Genomic DNA, 22,778 nt, shown 5'->3' on the forward strand with positions numbered 1-22,778 from the left:
TGCCCACCTGACCAATTTATTGATATCTTCATGCAGTCTACAGCTTCCTTCTTCAGTATCAACCACACAGCCAATTTTAGTATCATCTGCAAACTTCTTAATCATTCCCCCTATATTCAAGTCTAGATCATTGATATATACCACAAAAAGCAAGGGGCCTAGTACTGAGCCCTGCAGAACCCCACTGGAAACAGCTTTCCAGTCACAAAAACATCCATCAACCATTACCCTCTGCTTCCTGTCTCCGAGCCAGTTTTGAATCCAACTTGACACTTTGCCCTGGATCGCATGGGCTTTTAACTTCGTGACCAGTCTGCCACGTGGAACCTTATCAAAAGCCTTGCTAAAGTCCATATACACTACATCAAATGCACTACCCTCATCTACCCTCCTTGTTACCTCCTCAAAAAATTCAATCAAGTTTGTCAGACACGACCTTCCCTTAAAAGATCTGTGCTGACTATCCTTGATTAATCCGTGTCTTTCTAAATAAAGATTTATCCTGTCCTTCAGAATTCTTTCCAATAATTTTCCCACCACCGAGGTTAGGCTGACTGGCCTGTAATTACTCGGTCTATCCTTTTCTAACAAGGGTACCACATTAGCAGTCCTCCAGTCCTCGGGCACCACACCTGAAGCCAGAGAGGATTGAAAAATGATGGTCAGGACCTCTGCTATTTCCTCTTTTGCTTTGCTTAACAGCCTGGGATGCATTTTATCCGGGCCTGGGGATTTATCCACTTTTAAAGCTGCTAAACCCCTTAATACCTCAATATGTTTATTTCATCTAACATTTCACACTAAGTCATCAAAGGCACCAGCCAATGCAGTACCAAGCCATACATGCCAGGTCTCAGGATGATTTTGCAGTCTATGCTGAGTTAGCTGATCCCAGTCATGGCAGCAATGAGGGCATTATGCTTGGCCTCAACAGGATATTTGATATGCTTCACATTTGAATAGCCTGTTGACACTAACTGCCGAGGGCCACTCAGGAAGAATGAATGCTTGTGCAAGGTACTAGAGGACTAGAGACCTGTGGAACCACACTCCAGCACAAATTTGTGACTTTAGCAGAGAATGCGAGAGAAGTTCATTAATCTTATATGCTAAAACCAATTCCTCTTAAATGCCAAGAATTTAAGATCACACATAGCCAGTGTCTTACGAACATTGTCAAAGTTCAGCCTGATTTCTCAATTGTTTTTTTTAAACTCGCACCATCCTCAACTGTGGTTTTTTTTAAGCAAACAGTGGGTGATGAGGATAGTACAGGAAACTTTGTTATATCCGGCACCGACGGGACCGAGCTGTTGCCGTCCCATCAAAACTGCCGGACATACCAGCGTTAATGTTGAAGCATACAGAGGTTTTCATCTCCGTATCTGACAACAAACACTGTTGCTTAGCAACAGCTTCTAAACAGTCGGCCCGTACCTTGGAAGCGTCTCTGTAGCTTAGCAACAGCTTCAGGAGAGACTTTCCAGAGCCTGACTGTTGAAAAAAAAAAGCCACGAGAAGAAAAACCTAACAAAACGGCTCCTGATTTCTGCCGGTAGATCGAGGTTTCCGGACATACAACCTCCGGATAAACCAAAGTCTCCTGTAAATCAGGTGTCAATAGTCCAAATAAAAGTAAGGCGTTAACACGGGTTAGACTAACAAACCACCAGAAGTTCGTCAATGAAGCAAAACAGAAGTGATACTGCCGCTAATTTCGAAGTCTCGCATTAGCAGTCACTGGACATCAAAGTCTGTCAGAATGGATTTGCATCCCGGAACATCTCTATATCAGCTCCTTTAAAGCATGGTGTGAATATATGAGCACCCTCAAAATATGCCCGACAACAATTTTAACCTGGTTTAGGCGAGACGCGTCAGAATCTCTGGTGAACTGCACAATCAACAATGTATTGGCCCGGAATTTGCGGTCAGCAGCAAAGCAAAGGTGTTCACTGCTGGTCACGAAGTAAGCTTTGCACAAATATCTCGCTATCTCTGCGTCGAAAATTCTGGGTTTTTTAAACACGTAATTCAAATCAACAGAAGTTAATGGGGAATCCCAGTGAACAGCTGCTGTGATGTCAACAGTTGTTTAAGCAGCCAATCAAAACGCAGGATTCTCACAGACAGCGAACTAGGAAGTAGGAAAGCGCCTAAAATTCTAACTTTTAAAAAATGTTAGAGAGGAAAACAAAGTTTGGGGCTCTCACATGGAAAAAGGCAAACCTGAAATAAAGATGAACAAACTTTTTTTTTTTTTTTAATTAATAACATTTTAAAAAAACTTTTAAAAACATTTAATTTTTTTTATTAAAATGGATACATTTGACAACACAAAATTGAAATTACTTTTCAGGGCTTTGCTTACCAGTCAATCATCTGCTAAAACCCCAGTTACACCCAAACCAAAAGGGTCTAACTTTTAATGGGGTATTTAACAGCAGTATTACCGCGGAAGAGTTGAAGTTTTGTCAGATTCCATGATTTGACAGATTACACCGATTGCCAGCTGTGTGTGTGGAAGAGCAGTGAATGACAGACCGCAACTTCAGGATTTCCACATTAGGTTGCACATAACATAAGAAATAAAGAACATAAGAAATAGGAGCAGGAATAGGCCACTTGGCCCCTCGAGCCTGCTCTGCCATTCAATAAGATCATGGCTGATCTTGGGCTCAAAGCCACTTCCCCGCCCGCTCCCCATAACCCTTCACTCCCTTATCTTGCAAAAATTTGTTTATCTCCACCTTAAATGTATTTAATGACCCAGCCTCCACAGCTCTCTGGGGCAGAGAATTCCACAGATTTACAACCCTCTGAACAAATTCCTCCTCATCTCAGTTCTAAAAGGGTGACCCTTTATTCTAAAACTGTGACCCGGTTCTAGATTTCCACGAGGGGAAACATCCGCTTTGCATCTACCTTGTCGTGCCCCCTCAGTATCTTATATGTTTCAATAAGATCACCTCTCATTCTTCCAAATTCCAATGAGTATAGGCCCAGCCTGCTCAACCTTTTCTCATAAGTCAACCCCCTCATCTCTGGAATTAACCTAGTGAATCGTCTCTGAACCGCCTCCAATGCAAGTATATCCTTCCTTAAATAAGGAGACCAAAACTGTACGCAGTACTCAAGGTGTGGTCTCACCAATACCCTGTACAGTTGTAGCAGGACTTCTCTGCGTTTATACTCCAACCCCTTTGAAATAAAGGCCAACATTCCATTTGCCTTTGTGATTACTTGCTGTACCTGCATGCTAACTTTTTGTGTTTCATGCACAAGGACTCCCAGGTCCCTCTGAACTGTAGCATTTTGTAATCTCTCTCCATTTAAATAATAATTTGCTTTTTTATTTTTCCTGCCAAAGTGTATAACCTCGCACTTTCCCACATTTGTACTCCATCTGCCAAATGTTTGCCCACTCACTTAGCCTGTCTATATCCCTTTGCAGAGTCTTCGAGTCCTCTGCACGACTTCCTTTCCCACGTATCTTTGTATCATCCGCAAACTTGGCTACATTACACTCGGTCCCTTCATCCAAGTCATTAATGTAGATTGTAAATAGTTGAGGCCCCAGCACCGATCCCTGTGGCACCCCACTAGTTACCATTTGCCAACTGGAAAATGACCCATTTATCCCGACTCTCTGCTTTCTGTTAGTTAGCCAATTCTCTATCCATGCTAATATATTACCCCCAATTCCGTGAGTTCTTATCTTATGCGGTAACCTTTTATGTGGCACCTTATCGAATGCCTTCTGGAAATCCAAATACACCACATCCACTGGTTCACCTTTGTCCACCCTGCTCGTTACCTCCTCAAAGAACTCAGCAAATTTGTTAAACATGATTTCCCTTTCATAAAACCATACTGACTCTGCTTGACTGCATTATGATTTTCCAAATGCCCTGCTACTGCTTCCTTAATGAAGGACTCCAGCATTTTCCCAACGACAGATATTAGGCTAACTGGTCTATAGTTTCCTGCTTTCTGTCTCCCTCCTTTCTTAAATAGGGGTGTTACATTTGCGGTTTTCCAATCCACTGGGACCTCTCCAGAGTCCAGAGAATTTTGGTATATTGCAACCAATGCATCCACTATCTCTGCAGCCACTTCTTTTAAGACCCTGGGATGCAGGCCATCTGGTCCAGGGGACTTGTCGTCTTTTAGTCCCATTATTTTACCAAGTACTATTTCCTTAGTGATAGTCTTTAGTTCCCCCCTCCCTGTGGCCCCTTGATTATCTATTATTGGGATGTTGTTGGTGACTTCTACTGTGAAGACAGATGCAAAATATTTGTTCAGAGTCTCTGCCATTTCCCTGTTCCCCATTATTAATTCCCCAGTCTCATCCTCTAAGGGACCAACGTTTACTTTACCCTCTTCCTTTTTATATACCTGTAGAAGTGCTAAATTGTGAAGCTGCAGTCAGTTTCAAAGGCGAAATGACGGCAAATGCTGCCAGTTCGCCATCATCAGGATGGAAAATTGTTTAAATCAATAAAAGGAAAGATTGTGTTAGAGAAAATACCATTATTAAATGTGCTACCTGGACTGCTGGTGTTTTAGTCGGTAGAATTCCCACAGGAGGTAAGGACTGTCGACTTTCCTTAGCAGAAGGTGGAGATGGAATGAGTGGCACCGAAGCTGGAACACGAGCTTTTTTCCTCTTTGAAGGTGGTACTAAGGCAGGTGGCAAGGAAAATGGCACAGGCTCCTTCTCAAGAGCACGGTAAACCAAGTACATGGCCTTATGAGAGAAAAATTATATTGAGTCATTATATTAAAATAATTATATTACATTTCACAAAAATCCTAAATGAAACAGACTAATGAAGCAACCTTGTTATGGGTATAATCAGGAGACAAGTGTACCAACAGCCCATATTTATACAATGATGTCTAACCAGTATATCAGGGACAGAAATGGCAAAAAATGTTGCAATGGTAGCCATGAACTACACCCCTTATTAAATCAACCCCAGAGAAATTGTTGCACTTTCATCAGACACATTCATTATAAAATAGTAATTAGACGCCATACATTTTGCAGATTACAGCAGGGCTGCTCGACAATCATGGCCCACACTTATCTCACAGTTCTTTGTAGAAAGTGTAATTGTGGCCATCAAGTAATGTGGTTTATGTCAGGGGTTCTCAATCTGGGGTCCGCAAGAAGGTTTCAAGGGGTCCACCAAAAATAAGATTCTAGCTGACACTGCACTCTGCCCAGCACCACCTCTCGTCACTGACTGGCAGCGATGCCCTTTGCGCCCTTATTTATAGCGGGAGGGCGGAGCTGTGCGATAACAACTTAGTGCAACCAATGAGGATTGAGGGCGAAGAGCGCAGTGCCTATCAGAAGTCGGGAGTATCTCAACCTGCTGCATTGTAGCTCATGCGTCAGCCTGAGCCCAGGTTGTACGCAATGCAGCCGCAACATGCCCGTAGACTTGCAGGAGTGGTTGGGACCGCTCACCTTGACTGAGGTGGAGGAGAAGCCGGCACAGACCCGCCACGTCAAATATGGCCACAGATGTGCTGGGTAAAGTGCTGACCCCGACCCTGACTCAGGAATCGTTAGAGCCAGGAGAATGCAACAAGAGGTAAAAAAAATAAAAAAATAAAATGAATTAATCTGCGTGTAAAGTGTGGGCATCAATCCAGCTGCTGGAAATTAATAATACTGATGGGGGTGGGCCGGAGGGAGCACTGTCAGGGTGACCTTAATATTGGGCTACATGTTGTGTGCCCTTGTATCACTTTCAGCTTGCTATTATTGAAACTGGATTTCAATTTAATAACTATTGGAAAGCAAACTGAATAAATACTGAAATATTTCTTTAAAAGTGACTGCAGTAGAAGCTGTGTTTATTTTGCTGCTGCAAAGCAGCCTGATATCATCTTGTACCGCATCTGGGCCACCTGCACGATCCCGTTCGACTGTTGGTCGCAAACTTTCCAGCAATTAAAACTTAACAAACCCCTTTGGAAATTTTGATACTTTTCCCTAATTATTAAAAAAATTATGTTGAGTATTTATTCATATTTTTATCTCCACTTATGCCAAGTTCTGGGTAGGTTTAGAAACATGCAGCGCTTTGTGGGATACGTTATTTATAATTTTATGATGAAAGCTGCGACAAATTCCTCGGGACATATTCCCGCCCTGCCGTAAGTCAGAAATTTCCCGGTCATAGTGCACCATAATTGCTCTGGAGCCCGTCAATTGAATAACATGGGACCACCACTTACAAGTCTATCTAAACTGAGTTAGTGCAAACAAAATGTGGCCCAAGGAACTTGCCACGAGATCATGATAATTACAGATGAGGTAGGCCATTCAGCCCACCTTAATTCAACCATCCAAGTTTCACATTAAGTAAGTAAAACAAAAATAATAAATATATACATATAACTGTATAACTAATTTTTATACAGATAAAATGCTTGTTTTGTGTTACGGGGGTCCATGAATTTTTAGAACATGGGAGGGGGACCTCAGAAGCAAAGAACCCCTGGTTTATATAACGTGAATCTTGCCTGCTTTCACACATCTGCACAAGGGAATATATATATATGGGAATTGCACACTGGCATTAACCAGATCAACAAAATTTTAGGAAAAGCCAATTCTATTCCCAACATTAAATTAAAGATTTCAATGTGTTTAACAGCAATAGTATGAGAGTTCGAGTCTCTCTTGCACCTTCTTACTGTTAACACTGTAAACTTGATTGCATCAAATGAAGGAAATATATTTGGCTTTTTCCCGTCACATGTCTCGATACACCTGAAATATATTCTTATAAGATTTATATATAGGTACACAAAGATAATTGAATAAGTGGCAGCTACAATACAATAACCTGAGGGAGAACGACATAAAGGGCCTTACATATCATCAAACAGAGAAAAAAATCCAAAGCTTAGAGCTTTACAATTATCCCATATAACAACTTTTATAATCAATCAATGTATACTGTGGAGATTTTAGGAGCTGATTATACTGCATTCTATCTTGAGGCAGTTTTCGCAACCATCATCATGGTGGACAACAATGACCAGTGAGTTTTATGTATTTGATGCAGAAAATATCTACAACAATGGTACAAGATTCATGATGTAATCACCATAAGCTTACATAAAATGGAAGAGTCGGTTACTAGACAGTGTAAATACATATAATAAATGCATAGTACTTAACATTATTCCTCAGCCTCCAGGCCACTGCCAGTGCTGATTTTGAGCAGAGCATTAGGTGCGCAGTGTTAGTCTGGAAATGGTAAGGTTAATTCTGAGCTTCCAGCAGGGAAATGGAACACTTCCACGCTGAGAGTACAGGAATCTCAGAAATCGCCCTGGTGTCTTACCCTCTGATTTTTTGTCCGTCTCTGCGGGGAAGCACCAAGCTTCCACATAGCACAGCTTGGGACCAGAATTCATCATATAGTGAACCGCACACAAATTTTCAACCTGCCATGCAATTCAATTTATTTTTAGTTGTAGTATCGGCAGTCATGGCCTCCGTGATAAAGCAGGACCTGCCAATTCAGGAATTATCTCTAGGTGTGTTGCTCAGATTGTTTATTGTCCTATTCGACACGCATCACAATGGTAGTAGGCCATTTTCTCTGTACAATAAAATGTTCAAGCTCAACAGTCGCAAAGCATAAATCAATTGAGAGGCATCAGACTTGGCTCAGTGGCTGCCGCGTTTCCTACATTACAACAGCGACTACACTTCACAAGTACTTCATCGGTTGTAAAGTGCTTTGAGATGGTCCAAGGTTGTGAAAGGCGCTATATAAATACAAGTCTTTCTTTTTCAGTCATCTATACTCAGCTACAATGTTAGGAACTGTCTTTATGATTAAAGTATTTTAATACAGTAATCAGGTCTTTCGCACAATTCCATGTTTGAATTCCTCCAATCAGATTTCCGCCCTTGCCACAGTACCGAAACGGCTCTCAAAGTCACAAATGACATCCTTTGTGACTGTAGCAAAGGTACATTATTCCTCCTCGTCCTTCTTGACTTGTCTGCAGCCTTTGACACGGTTGACCACTCCATCCTTCTCCAACGCCTCTCCACCGTTGTCCAGCTGGGTGGGACTGCACTCGCCTGGTTCCATTCTTATCTATCTAATCGTAGCCAGAGAATCACCTGCAATGGCTTCTCTTCCTGCTCCCGCATCATTAGCTCTGGTGTCCCCCAAGGATCCATCCTTGGCCCCCTCCTATTTCTCATCTACATGTTGCCCCTTGGCGACATCATCCGAAAACACAGCCTCAGTTTTAACATGTACGTTGACGACACCCAGCTCTATCTCACTACCTCTTCTCTCGACCCCTCCACGGTCTCTCGACCCCTCCACGGTCTCTAAATTATCAGACTGCTTGTCCAACATGCAATTCTGGATGAGCAAAAATATTCTCCAATTAAATATTGGCAAGGCCGAAGCCATTGTTTTTGGTCCCCACCACAAACTCCGTTCCCTAGCCACTGACACCATCCCTCTCCCAAACATCTGTCTGAGGCTGAACCACACTGTTCACAATACAAGTGAGAATCAGGTTGAATATAGAAAGTTCAGAGGGGAAGTGAAAAAGAAAATAAGAGGGGCAAAGAGAGAGTATGAGAGTAGATTGGCAGCTAACATAAAAGAGAATTCAAAAGTCTTCTATGGGCATATATAGTAAACGTGTAGTAAGAGGAGGTGTGGGGCCGATTAGGGACCCAAAAGGAGACTTATGCATGGAGGCAGAGGGCATGGCTGAGGTACTAAATGAGTACTTTGCATCTGTCTTCACCAAGGAAGAAGATGCTGCCAAAGTCATGGTGAAAGAGGAGTTAGTGGAGATACTGGATAGGATAAAAATTGATAAGGAGGTACTAGAAAGGTTGGCTGTATTTAAAGTAGATAAGTCACCAGGACCAGATGGGATGCATCCTAAGATGCTGAGGGAAGTTACGGTGGACATTTCAGAGGTGCTGGCCATAATCTTCCAATCCTCCTTAGATAGGGGGGTGGTGCCAGAGGACTGGAGAATTGCAAATGTTACACCCTTGTTCAAAAAAGGATGTAAGGATAAACCTAGCAACAACAGGCCAGTCAGTCGGTAGTGGGAAAGCTTTTAGAAAAGATAATCAGATACAAAGTTAACAGTCACTTGGACAAGTGTGGATTAATTAAAGAAAGCCAGCACGGATTTGTTAAAGGCAAATCGTGTTTAACTAACTTGATCGAGTTTTTTGATGAAGTAACAGAGAGGGTTGATGAGGGCAATGCGGTTGATGTGTATCAATCGCCTTTTGGAAGTCCATGTAAAGTGCCACATAATAGGCTTGCCAGCAAAGTTGAAGCCCATGGAATAAAAGGGAGAGTGGCAGCATGGATACGAAATTGGCCAAGTGACAGGAAACAGAAAGTAGTGGTGAGTGGCTGTTTATCGGACCGGAGGAAGGTACACAGTGGTGCTCCCCAGGGGTCGGTACTGGACCACTGCTTTTCTTGATATATATTAATGACTTGGACTTGGATGTACAAAGCACAATTTAAAAATTTGCAGATGACACAAAACTTGGAAGTATAAAGAACAGTGAGGAGGATAGTGATAGACTTCAAGAGGCCATAGACAGGCTGGTGGAATGGGCAGATGAAATTTAACACAGAAAAGTGCAAAGTGATGCATTTTGGTAGGAAGATCGAGGAGAGTCAATATAAACTAAAGGGTACAATCGTAAAGGGGGTGCATGACCAGAGAGACCTGGGGGTATATGTGCACAAATTGTTGAAGGTGGCAGGGCAGGTTGAGAAAACGGTTAAAAAAGCATACTGGATCCTGGGCTTCATTAATAGAGGCATAGAGTACAAAAGCAAGGAAGTTATAATGCACCTTTATAAAACACTAGTTCGGCCCCAACTGGAGTATTGTGTCCAATTCTGGGCACTGCACTTTAGGAAGAATGTGAAGGCCTTAGAGAGGGTGCAGAAAAGATTTACGAGAATGGTTCCAGGGATGAGGGACTTCAGCTACGTGGATAGACTGGAGAAGCTGGGGTTGTTATCACAGAATCACAGAAACCCCACAGTGCAGATAGAGGCCATTTCGGCCCATCGAGCCTGCACCGACACATATCCCACCCGATCCCCGTAACCCCTACACCAACACATATCCCACCCTATCCCCGTAACCCCACATATTTAATCCCCCTAACACGAAGGGTCAATTTATCAGAGCCAATCAACCTAACCCGCACATCTTTGGACTGTGGGAGGAAACCGGAGCACCCGGAGAAAACCCACGCAAACACGGGGAGAATGTGCAAACTCCACACAGACAGTCGCCCAAGGCCGGATTCGAACCCGGGTCCCTGGTGCTGTGAGGCAACAGTGCTAGTGGTTAGCACTGTTGCATCACAGCACCAGGGGCCCGGGTTCGAATCCGGCCTCGGGCGACTGTCTGTGTGGAGTTTGCACTCCTTGGAGCAGAGAAGGTTGAGAGGAGATTTGATAGATGTGTTCAAAATCATGATGGGTGTAGATAGAGAGAAATGCCCATTGGCGGAAGGTTCGAGAACCAGAGGACACAGATTTAAGGTGATTGGCAAAAGAACCAAAGGCGACATGAGGAAAAACTTTTTTACAGAGCGAGTGGTTAGGATCTGGAATGCACTGCCTCTGGTGGCAGAGGCAGACTCAATCGTGGTTTTCAAAAGGGAATTGGATAAGTACCTGAAGGAAAGAAATTTGCAGGGCTATGGGGAAAGGGCAGGGGGGTGGGACTAGCTGAAGTGCTCTTGCAGAGTGCCAGCACGGGCTCGACAGGCCAAATGGCCTCTTTTGTGCTGTAACCATTCTATGATTACTACCTACCGCCCTATCTCAGCTGATGAATCCTCAGCACGTTGAACACCACTTGGAAGAAGCATTGAGGGTAGCAAGGGCACAGAACCTACTCTGGGTTGGGGTCTTCAATGTCCATCACCAAGAGTGCCTCGGTAGCACCACTACAGGCCGAGCAGGCCGAGTGCTGAAGGACATAGCTGGAAGACTGGGCCGGCGGCAGGTGGTGAGAGAATCAACACGAGGGAAAAATCTACTTGATTTTGTCCTCACCAATCTATCTGTCGCAGAGCCATCTGTCCATGACAGTATTGGTAGGAGTGACCATGAACATCCCCGTCCTTAATGATGGCAAAGCCCAGCACACTAGTGCAAAAAAGGCTGAACCATTTGCAACCATCTTCAGCCAGAAGTGCCAAGTGGATGATCCCTCTCGGCCTCCTCCCGAGGTCCCCACCATCACAGAAGCCAGTATTCAGCTAATTCAATTCACTCTACATGGTATCAGGAAACGGCTGACCGCACGGGATACAGTAAAGGCTATGGACCCGACAACATCCCAGCTGCAAGATCAGCAGACAAAAAGCACTTGAGAAACTTAATGCGACTAAAAGCCAACAAATCCCCTGGACCTGACGTCCTACATCCTATGGTTCTAAAAGAGGTGGCTGCAAAGTTTGTGGATGCATTGGTTGCGATCTTCCAAAATTCCCTAGATTCTAGAACAGTCCCAGCAGATTGGAAGGTAGCAAATGTAACCCCACTATTCCAGAAAGTAGGGAGAGAGAAAACAGGGAATTACAGGCCAGTTAGCCTGACATCAGTCTTCAGGAAAATGCTGGAATCCATTATTAAGGAAGTGGTAACAGGACACTTAAAAAATCATAATAAAATTCAGCAGAGTCAACATGGTTTTATGAAAGGGAAATCGTGTTTAACAAATTTATTAGAGTTTTTTGAGGATGTAACTAGCAGGGTAGATAAAGTGGAATCAGTGGATGTAGTACATTTGGATTTCCAAAAGGCATTCAATAAGGTGCCACATAAAAAGGTTGTTACGCAAAATAAGGGGATGGGGGGGAATATATTAGCATGGATAGAGGATTATTTAACCGACAGAAAACAGAGAGTAGGGATAAATGGGTCATTTTCAAGTTAGCAGGCTGTAACTAGTGGGGTGCTGCAAGAATCAGTGCTGGGGCCTCAGCTATTTACAATCTATATTAATGACTTAGATGAAGGGATCAAATGAAATTTATCCAAGTTTGCTGATGATACAAAGTTAGGTGGGACAGTAAGCTGTGAGGAGGACACAGAGTCTGCAAAGGGATATAGACTGGTTAAGTGAGTAGGCAATAAGGTGGCAGATGGAGTATAATGTGGGGAAATGTGAGGTTATTCACTTTGGTAGGAAGAATAGGAAAACAGAATATTTTTTAAATGTTGAGAATCTATGAAATGTTGGTGGTCAGAGAGATTTAGGTGTCCTCGTACAGGGAACACAGTTAGCATGCAGGTACAGCAAGCAATTAGGAAGGCATATGCCATGTTGGCCTTTGTTGCAAGGGAGTTGGGAATACAAGAATAAGGAAGTCTTACTACAATTGTACAGGGCTTTGGTGAGACCACACCTGGAGTACTGTGCACAGTTTCGGTCTCCTTATCTGAGGAAGGATATACTTGCCTTAGAGGCAATGCAATTAGATTGATTCCTGGGATGAGAGGGCTGTCCTATGATGAGAGATTGTGTAGAATGGGCATATACTCTCTGTAGTTTAGAAGAATGAGAGGTGATCTCATTGAAACATATACGATTCTGAGGGGGATTGACAGGGTAGATGCTGAGAAATTGTTTCCCCTAGCTGGAGAGTCTAGAACTAGAGGGCATAGTCTCAGGATAAGGGGTCGGCCATTTAAGACTGAGATGAAGTGGAATTTCTTCACTCGGGGGGTTGTGAATCTTTGGAATTCTGTACCCCAAAGGGCTGTGAATGCTGAGTCGTTGAGTACATTCAAGACTGAGAGAGATAGATTTTTGGACTCTAGGCGAATCAAGGGATATAGCAATCGGGCAGGAAAGTGGAGTTGAGTTCAAAGATCAGCCATGATCTTATGGCGGAGCAGGCTCGAGGGGCCACATGGCCTACTCCTGCTCCTAATTCTTATGTTCATTTTGTTAAAATGGTAAGCAATGGGAATGCATTATTTTCTCTAGAATGCTTAGCGCAAATTAATGCTGGCCCTGATTTTACAGTAGAAATAAGGGTGAGGCTATCAGCGGTCATTAATATTAAGCAGCATATTGGACAGCAACATCCGGCAACCACACATGCGCAGTTAAACACAGAAATCAGGAAGTTGCTGTACAAGTTGCCCTGCTCCTCTAGAAGGTTCCTGAAAACACCATCTCGCCAAGATAGTCAGCATTCACATATGTGAAGGGTGTGACGTTGCAGTACTTACCCACTAGATACCAACTAAACATGCCAGAAAAAGTTAGAGCTTGTCCATTCAAGTGTAAGTGAACTTTTAACAGCGTGATAAGTCTTAATTACTGCCAAACAACCTCTCTGGCACTGGAAATTAACTTTTACAAGTGTGGAGTCTCATTCCTTTCGATTTAAATCATTGTTGGAGATTTTCTTTTACTTTTTCTTTCTGTCCCTTTTAACTCTCTCTCTTAATCCCATCTTTCTATCCCTCTCTTTATTCTGCTTTCTGTACATGATTTGACACCGCATTAAATATTTTAATTTTCTGGTTTACACTACATGTCTCAGTAAGGATTCTTCAACCTAACTGATTAAGGAGACACACCATTGCTTGCCCTGTTTACACGGGTCCCAGATCCCCTGTAGAGGACGCCGAACTGTATTTGTTTCTAATAACATCAAGTTCCAGTACAAAAGCTAATAGAAAGTCTCTGGGCAAGTCTAAGTTTAATGAACTACGAGCATCATTCACTCGCCGCTGACTGCAAAAATCGGGGCAGCTGAGTTTTCAGGCAAAAAACATCTTGTGGTTCTCAGGTGATACTGATGTACTGTTCAAGTTTCAATCTCATAATTTCAGGCATCTGAACCCTTAAGACATGCTTCTGCATTTAATGTATTCCAACCTAGGAGTAATGTGATTAATATAATGTATGTAGGTGTCTTTAAACCTCATTCTAAAACTATAATCAAGTTATCCTATTCCCCTGTAACATTCATGAAACTAAAACCTGATAAAACAGCATTTCAAATTATGTGGTTCACTCATGAGGAGCTGTCACCTCCTGTGCACAATAACCTGACACCAGAAAGAACATTTAAAATACAACAGAACCAGACTATAAATTTTAGCTATAAAACACAGACGCTAGAATAAACTTCAAGGATATAATACATCTCAGGATCAAGGGGCGCTATAAATTGGCAAGAGTCACTCTCGCTGTTTGATATTAGAATTCCTAACATCCCACATGATTTAGTGATTCAAAACAACATATAACTGGACCACCGGGGTCCAGGGTCGATTCCGCTTTATGCTGCATTAGCTACTCTCAGTTGAGGTAGAGTTATGGGCGGTACAATTAGCCGCACTACCCCAGATCGGCCAGAGTTCCCATTCCCGTCGCTAATCAGTGACCCATGCTGAAAAGGCTTTAAACTAGTAAGACGGGGGGAGAGATCTACAAGAAATATAACCTGCCTAAATATAAACAAAACAGGAAAAGAGAGCATAAAAAAAAAATAAAGGGAGGACATTGATGGCAAGGGAATAAATAGTTACAGAACGGGAGTCTAAAAAGATGGTTAAACATAAAGTGAGAGGAAATCGTATTAAAAATGAGTTAAACTGTCTGTACAGCAATGCATACAGTGTCCGTAATAAAACAGGGGAGCTGGAGGCAATCATGCATTGCGAGGAGCCAGACCTAGTAGGGATTACTGAGACATGGCTACAGAAAAATCAGGACAGGGAATTAAACATTGCAGGGATTTTTTTTATTTGTTCATAGGATGTGGTCGTCGTTGGTGAAGCCAGCATTTATTGCCCATCCCGAGTTGCCCTTGAGAAGGTGCTGGTGAGCCATCTTCTTGAACCGCTGCAGTCCGTGTGGTGAAAGTACTCCACAGCGCTGTTAAGAGGCAGTTCCAGGATTTAGGAACAGCGATATACTTCCAAGTGAGGATGGTGTGTGACTTGGAGGAGAACTTGGAGGTGGTGGTGTGCCCATGTGCCTGCTGTTCTTGTCCTTCTAGGTGGTAGAGGTCGCGTGTTTGGGAAGTGCTGCCGAAGAAGCCTTGGCAAGTTGCTGCAGTGCATCTTGTAGATGGTACACACTGCAGCCATGGTATACCGGTGGTAGAGGGAGCGAGTGTTTAAGGTGGTGGATGGGGTGCCAATCAAGCGGGCTGCTATGTCCTGGATGGTGTCGAGCTTCTTGAGTGTTGGAGCTGCACTCATCCAGGCAAGTGGAGAGCATTCCATCACACTCCTGACTTGTGCCTTGTAGATGGTGGAAAGGCTTTAGGAGTCAGGAAGTGAGACAGTCACCTCAGAATACCCAGCCTCTGACCTGCTCTTGTTGCCACAGTATTTATGTGGCTGGTCCAGTTAAGTTTCTGGTCAATGGTGACCCGCAGGATATTGATGGTGGGGAATTCGGTTATGGTAATGCCATTGAATGTCAAGGTGCGGTGGTTGGACGCTCGCTTGTTGGAGATAGTCATTGTCTGGCACTTGTGTGGCAAGAATGTTATCTGCCACTTAACCCAAGCCTGAATGTCGTCCAGGTCTTGCTGCATGCGGGCATGGACTGCTTCATTATCTGAGGAGTTGCGAATGGCACTGAACACTGTGCAGTCATCAGCAAACATCCCCATTTCTGACCTTATGTTGGAGGGAAGGGCATTGATGAAGCAGCTGAAGATGGTTGGGCCTAGGACACTGCCCGGAGGAACACCTGCAGCGATGTCCTGGGGGCTGTGATGATTGACCTTCAACCACCACAACCATCTTCCTTTGTGCTAGGTATGACTCCAGCCAGTGGAGACTTTCCCCCCTGATTCCCATTGACTTTAGTTTTACTAGGGCTCCTTGATGCCTCACTCGGTCAAATGCTGCCTTGATGTCAAGAGCAGTCACTCTCCCCTCACCTCTGGAATTCAGCTCCTTTGTCCATGTTTGGACCAAGGCTGTAATAAGTTCTGGAGCTGAGTGGTCCTGGCGGAACCCAAACTAGGCATCAATGAGCAGGTTATTGGTGATTAAGTGCTGCTTGATAGCACTGTCGACGACACCTTCCATCACTTTACTGATGATTGAGAGTAGACTGATGGGACAGTAATTGGCCGGATTGGATTTGTCCTGTTTTTTATGGACAGGGCGTACCTGGGCTGTTTTCCACATTGTCGGATAGATGCCAGTGTTGTAGCTGTACTGGAACAGCTTGGCTAGAGGCGCGGCTAGTTCTGGAGCACAAGTCTTCAGCACGACAGCCGGGATGTTGTCGGGGCCCACAGCCTTTGCTGTATCCTGTGCACTCAGCCGTTTCTTGATATCACATGGAGTGAATCGAATTGGCTGAAGACTGGTTTCTGTGGTGATGGAGACCTCAGGAGGAAGCCGCAATGCATCATCCACTCGGCACTTCTGGCTGAAGATGGTTGCAAATGCTTCAGCTATGTCTTTTGCACACATGTGTTGGGCTCCACCATCATTGAGGATGGGGATATTCATGGTATAAACATGTTTAGAAAAGACAGAGGGGGGAAAAAGGGGAGGTGGAGTAGCAATATTTATTCGGGATAACATAATGGCAGTAGAAAAAAGGGACGCAGCTATGAGCAAGACAAAAATAGAATCCATATGGATAGAGATAAAAGAATCAATGACATTAATAGGCATAGTCTACAGACCACCGAATAGTGAAAGGGAGGTGGAGGAAGAAATATACAGCCAAATTAGGGAAATGAGTAAAAATCATAGAATAATTATCATGGGGGATTTCAACTACTCCAATATTAATTAGGGCAGAAGAGGTAGGTAAAGGAGATAAGGGAATGGAGTTCCTACAATGTGTACAGGACTCCTTTCTAACCCAATATGTAAAAAGCCCAACAAGGGAGGATTCACCATTAGATCTAGTAATGGGGAATAAACCAGAGCAGATAAGATAAATAAAAGTAGGGGAACATCTACGCAATAGTAACCATAATATAATATGCTTTAAGACGATAACTGAGAAGGACATAAGTATGACTAAAACAAAAAGAAAATACTGCAGATGCTGGAAATCTGAAATAAATAACAGAAAATGCTGACTAAATCCAGGTTAATAGATTGAAGAAAAGCTGATTTTGAGGGGGTGGGAATAGAACATGGGAAAATAAAATGGGCAACAATATTGGCAAACAACGATGTAGAACAGCAATGGGAAACATTTAAAACGGTGTTCAGAGTGCAGGAACAATATATTCCGCTAAAAGGAAAGAACAAACTAAACACTAATGAGACTCCATGGATGAATAAAGCCATAAGGGAACAATTGAGGGTAAGGAAAGAGGCATACATTAAGTACACAGACAGCAGGGGCGTGCATGATGAGGGAGAATATGAAGAGATTAGGAGAGAAGTCAAAAAAAATTAGGAAGGCAAAGAGGAACTATGAAATTAAATTATCAAGGAACATGAAACAAGAGAGTTAAATATTTTACAGGCACATCAATTAAAAAAAGGCTGGAATGGGAATAGGGCCATTAAGAGATAGACACGATAATACCACAGGAAATGATCGAGAAATGGCAGAAATATTAAATCATTATTTCGCTTCAGTATTTACCAAGGAGATAGAACAGGTGGACATGACATGGGATGATGTGATTAGTAATGAGATAAGTGCATTTAAAATTTTTAAAAAGGGGGTATATTGAATAAACAAATCAAACTCGGAGGATAAAACCCCTGGTCCGGATGAATTGCATCCACGCATTTTAAATGAATCAAGGGAAGAGATAGCAGAGGCATTACAACACATTTAATAATTAGTTAGAAAAAGGTGTAGTGCCAGAGGACTGGCGGATAGCTAACATAATACCTATATTCAAGAAGGGGTATAGAACATGTCCAGGGAATTATAGACCAGTCAGCTTATCATCAGTGGTAGGAAAAATAATGGAATCCCTAGTAAAGGAGAAAACAGAAGAACATCTAGAAACCAAATATATAATAAAGGAATAGTCAGCATGGATTTCAAAAAGGGAAAATCTTGCTTGACCAACCTCATTGAATTTTTTGAAGAGGTAACAAAGAGAGTAGACAATGGTAATGCAATAGATGTAATTTATTTAGATTTTCAAAAGGCCTTTGATAAGGTACCCCGTAATCGACTGATGAACAAGGTCAGAGAATGCGGAGTCAGAGGACAAGTAGCAGAATACAAATTGAGAGCAGGGTACAAGTTGAGAACTTGCTCTCACATTGAACAACTTCTCCTTTGACACCACTCACTTCCTCCAAATCAAAGGTGTTGCTATGGGAACCCGCATGGGTCCTAGCTATGCCTGCCTTTTCATGGAATATGTGGAACACTCTTTGTTCCAGTCCTACTCAGGTCCCCTCCCTCACCTCTTTTTCTGGTACATTGATGACTGCCGTTTCCTGCTCTCGCCCTGAACTAGATAATTACATTCACTTTGCTTCCAATTTCCACCCTTCCCTCACCTTCATGTGGCCCATCTCCGATTCTTCCCTTCCTCGACTTCTCCATCTCCATTTCTGGGGGTAGGTTATTGACAAACATTCACTACAAGCCCACTGACTCCCACAGCTACCTGGACTACACTTTCTCCTACCCCGCTTCCTGTAAGGACTCTATTCCATTCTCCCAGTTCTCCGTCTCCGCCGCATCTGCTCTGACAATGCCACCTTCCATACCAGTGCTTCCGACATGTCTGCCTTTTTCCTCAACCGAGGATTCCCCTCTACTGTGGTTGACACGGCCCTTGACCGTGTCCGTTCTATCTCCCGCACTTCTGCCCTCACCCCTGCCCCTCCCTCCCGGAACCACGATAGAGTTCCCCTTGTCGTCACCTTTCACTCCACCAGCCTCCACATTCAACAGATCGTCCTCCGCCATTTCCGCCACCTCCAGCGTGATCCCACCACCTCCCCTTTCAGCATTCTGAAGGGACTGCTCCCTCCGCGACAGCCTGGTCCACTCCTCTATCACTCCTTCCCCTGGCACCTTCCTGTGCAAACGTAGGAGATGCAACACATGCCCTTATATCTCCCCCCCTTCCCACTGTCCAGGGCCCCAAACACCCCTTCCAGGTAAAACAGCGATTTACTTGTATTTCCTGCAATTTAGTATACTGTATTCGCTGCTTACGGTGTGGTCTCCTCTGCACTGGGGAGACCAAACGCAGATTGGGTGACCGCTTTGCGGAACATCTCCGTTCAGTCCGTTAGGGGGACCCCGAGCTTACGGTCGCCTGTCACTTTAATTCTCCGCTCCACTCCCACTCAGACCTCACCGTCCTCAGCCTCTTGCATTGTTCCATGGAAGCTCAGCGTAAGCTCGAGGGACAGCACCTCATCTTTCGATTAGGCACTCTACAGCCCTCTGGACTCAACATAGAGTTCAACAATTTCAGATCATAACCTCGGCCCCTATCATATATATATTTTTTATCCATCCTTTTTGTTTGTGTCTTCTTTTCTTCTCTCCCACAATGCAGCTGTCTTTCATTCTGCCAGCACAATTTACACTTCATCTAGAGCCATCCTTTGTTTCTTAACCTGTCCCATTACCATCTCCTTTTACCATGAATATCTCAATGTCTCTTAACCTCTCCTGCCTTCTATCCTATCACAGACCTTCCCTTTTGTTCTTTCATGCCCTCCCCCCTTTCCCAGCCTCTTCACTTGCTTAAAAATCTGTTCCATTTCCTGCTTTTTCCCAGTTCTGACGAAAAGGTCATCGACCGGAAACGTTAACTCTGTTTCTCTCTTCACAGATGCTGCCTGACCTGCCGAGTATCTCCAGCATTTTCTGTTTTTATTTCAGACTTCCAGCATCTGCAGTATTTTCTTTTTGTAGCAGAATGGATAGCTAGCTGGCTTCAAGACAGAAAGCAGAGAGCTGGGGTAAAGGGGAGCTATCCACAGTGGCAGAAGGTGGGTAGTGGCGTTCCACAAGCATCAGTGCTGGGACCACTGTTGTTCACAATTTACATTCATGATTTAGACTTTGGGATCAAAAATACAATTTCTAAATTTGCGGTCGACACCAAATTGGGGGAGATAGTCAATACTGAGGAGGACTGCAACAAATTACAGGAGGACATTAATAAACTTGCAGAATGGGCATGTAATTGGCAAATGAAGTTCAACACAGACAAATGTGAGGTATTACATTTTGGTAGGAAGAAAAGGGAGGTCACTTATTACTTGGAGGGTACAGGTCTAGGCAGGGTAGAGGAACAAAGGGATCTCGGAGTACAAATACACAAATCACTAAAAGTTGCGACACAGGCTAGCAAGGCCATAAAAAAAAGCAAACCGAGCACTAGGGTTTATTTCTAGAGGGACAGAATTGAAAAATAGGGAAGTTATGCTAAACCTTTATCGAACCTTGGTTAGACCACACTTGGAGTACTGTGTACAGTTCTGGTCGCCATAATATAAAAAGGATATAGAGGCACTGGAGAGGGTGCAGAGAAGATTTACAAGGATGATACCAGAAATGTGAGGGTATACATATCAGGAAAGGATGAACAGGCTGGGTCTCTTTTCTCTTGAAAAAACTGAGGGGTGACCTAATAGAGGTCTTTAAAATTATGACAGGTTTTGATCGAGTGGATAGAGAGAGAATGTTTCCACTTGTGGGGAAGAGCATAACTAGAGGCCATCAATATAAGATAGTCACCAAGAAATCCAATAGGGAATGATGTAAGAAAACTACTAGGCACTTGGTCTAAGCGTTAAACAAAGCTTTAATCAACTGTTTTACAACATGGAGGTCTAGTTGTGTCCTTCACTAGCTCCGGTTAAGAATGTCCCAGCGCAAGCTGGGCCCATGTCCTAGTATTTATACTCTCCCTGGACAGCAACACCCGCAGGCCGCTCAGCATCACTTCACAAGTCTTTCTTTCCATGAATGACCGATTCATGTCAGGGAATTCAAAAGAAACTTCTTTACCCAAAGAGTGGCGAGAATGTGGAACTCGCTACCACAGGGAGTGGTTGAAGCGAATAGTATAGATGCATTTAAGGGGAGGCTAGACAAGCATATCAGGGAGATGAGAATAGAGAGTTATGCTGATAGATTTAGATGAGGAAAGACGGGAGGAGGCTCTCGTGGAGCATAAACGCCAGCATGGACTGGTTGGACCGAATGGCCTGTTTCTGTTCCGTATATCCTATGTAATCCAATGAAGTGCAACACATGTGGACAGGATTGGCCTTGGCTTTGATGCTCCTTGCAGTAAAATATCCTTCACCGCACTCCATGTGAAAGCTGACCCAAGAATATAGAATCAAAGGCCGCGATTTTGACGGCACTCAGAGTGCTGGTTTGGAGGCGGGTCCACTGTCAAAATCAAAATGATTGACAGCAGGTTGGGAACCCGCCTCCAAGTAACTTTCCAAACTGTCGGATCTGTGATTTCAGAACAGACCGGACATCAAGCAGCGGGGGTGGCATTTAAGATAGTTAAATGCTTGTTAACTACTATTTTGCCAGCCTATTTCTATTACCACATTTTTAACGTGGTTCACATCATTCAGAGATCACATCAGCTAAGTATGTCGGGTTCTCCAACTCTCCCCATTGCTGTGAATAGGTAACAGCTGGAAAAGTGGTATGAGAGCTACCATTTGACAGCTGTTCACTTTCCAATGTCAGAAGCTTGAGCCTTCAGGACTTGGAAGACACTTTTGAGCTTTATGCAGTTTGGAAGTGTTTGGAGTAAACTCTCTATCCACTGTCACCTCCTTGGAGCAAGCTCTCTCACCACTGACAGATCGCTTCGGTCATCTCAACTTCAGCTGCCATCTATTCCAGCAACATTGGTGCCCTTCAAAAAAATCTCACCTTGGTCCTCTGAATCCCTCCACGATCAGCCCCAACACCAACAGCAACCTTCTCCGCAATCACCTGATGCTGCACAAGACATCAGCACCCGACAACATTGCTGCCCGGGAGGCCAGCAATGACATCACCATGGCCAGATTTACTTCACTTGACACTGTACACCCTAGCTGCCACATGATGCGCCAGGTTGACACCACCCCACACCAGCACCATAAAGCATCCCTATAACATCCAAGCCATTCCTTTCACACTCATCACAATTGGGGTGGGGGGGGCGAAGTTATGTCTCAACATTCACTGGAACTCACTAAGACACTTCTAAAGGTGAGCACAGGCCTGTCCAATAAGGTAAAGTGTTGAAAATATAGATTTCAATGTTTGACAAGACATTAACAGAAACTTCACATGAACATTGGCTAAACCACCCAAATGCCTACCCTTGTGTGTTGTTAGTTGGTATGCTTGCAGTAGGGTGAGGGTGAGTGTGAGGGGTGGCTAGTGAGATGGGGAACTGATAATGTAGATAGAGATGGTTGGGTGGAGGTGCAAGGTAAGTTGGTGCGAGTAAAAATGTGCAGGAGTTCGGTAGTGAAGGCAGAGTGATGGGGATGTGATGAGTGGCACAGCAGGATGAGGTCGAGTGTGGCTTTGCAGTAACGTTTCGTGATCTACTGAGATCATTGAAACGTTTGTGCCACTGCACCCAGGTCCTCCTGACGACATCCCTGCTTGTGTCCTCCTGTGCAATGTGCAACCAGGCTGCGTTGGTGTCCTGGGGAGGTCTCTTCCACCCATGGGAAGGGAAGAGAACCTTCCTGCGTGCTGCGACACCCTCCATAAGC

The 22,778-nt window shown here is 43.9% G+C and overlaps 1 protein-coding gene across 6 annotated transcripts in view; it reads right to left on the reverse strand.

Annotated features, from left to right (window-relative positions):
* eps15 (epidermal growth factor receptor pathway substrate 15) overlaps nucleotides 1-22,778 on the reverse strand; it is a 176,742-nt gene that overhangs the window by 110,750 nt on the left and 43,214 nt on the right. For all 6 annotated transcript variants that reach the window (XM_085982913.1, XM_085982914.1, XM_085982911.1 and 3 more), the window contains one exon: nucleotides 4,553-4,753. In XM_085982913.1, coding sequence (XP_085839039.1) covers nucleotides 4,553-4,753 — 201 coding nt within the window. The remainder of the gene's footprint in view (nucleotides 1-4,552; nucleotides 4,754-22,778) is intronic.

Source organism: Somniosus microcephalus, chromosome 3 (genome assembly GCF_052327205.1).
Source record: "Somniosus microcephalus isolate GS21.2 chromosome 3, FLI_Smic_1.0, whole genome shotgun sequence".
In the NCBI taxonomy this organism is placed as follows: Eukaryota; Metazoa; Chordata; class Chondrichthyes; order Squaliformes; family Somniosidae; genus Somniosus; species Somniosus microcephalus.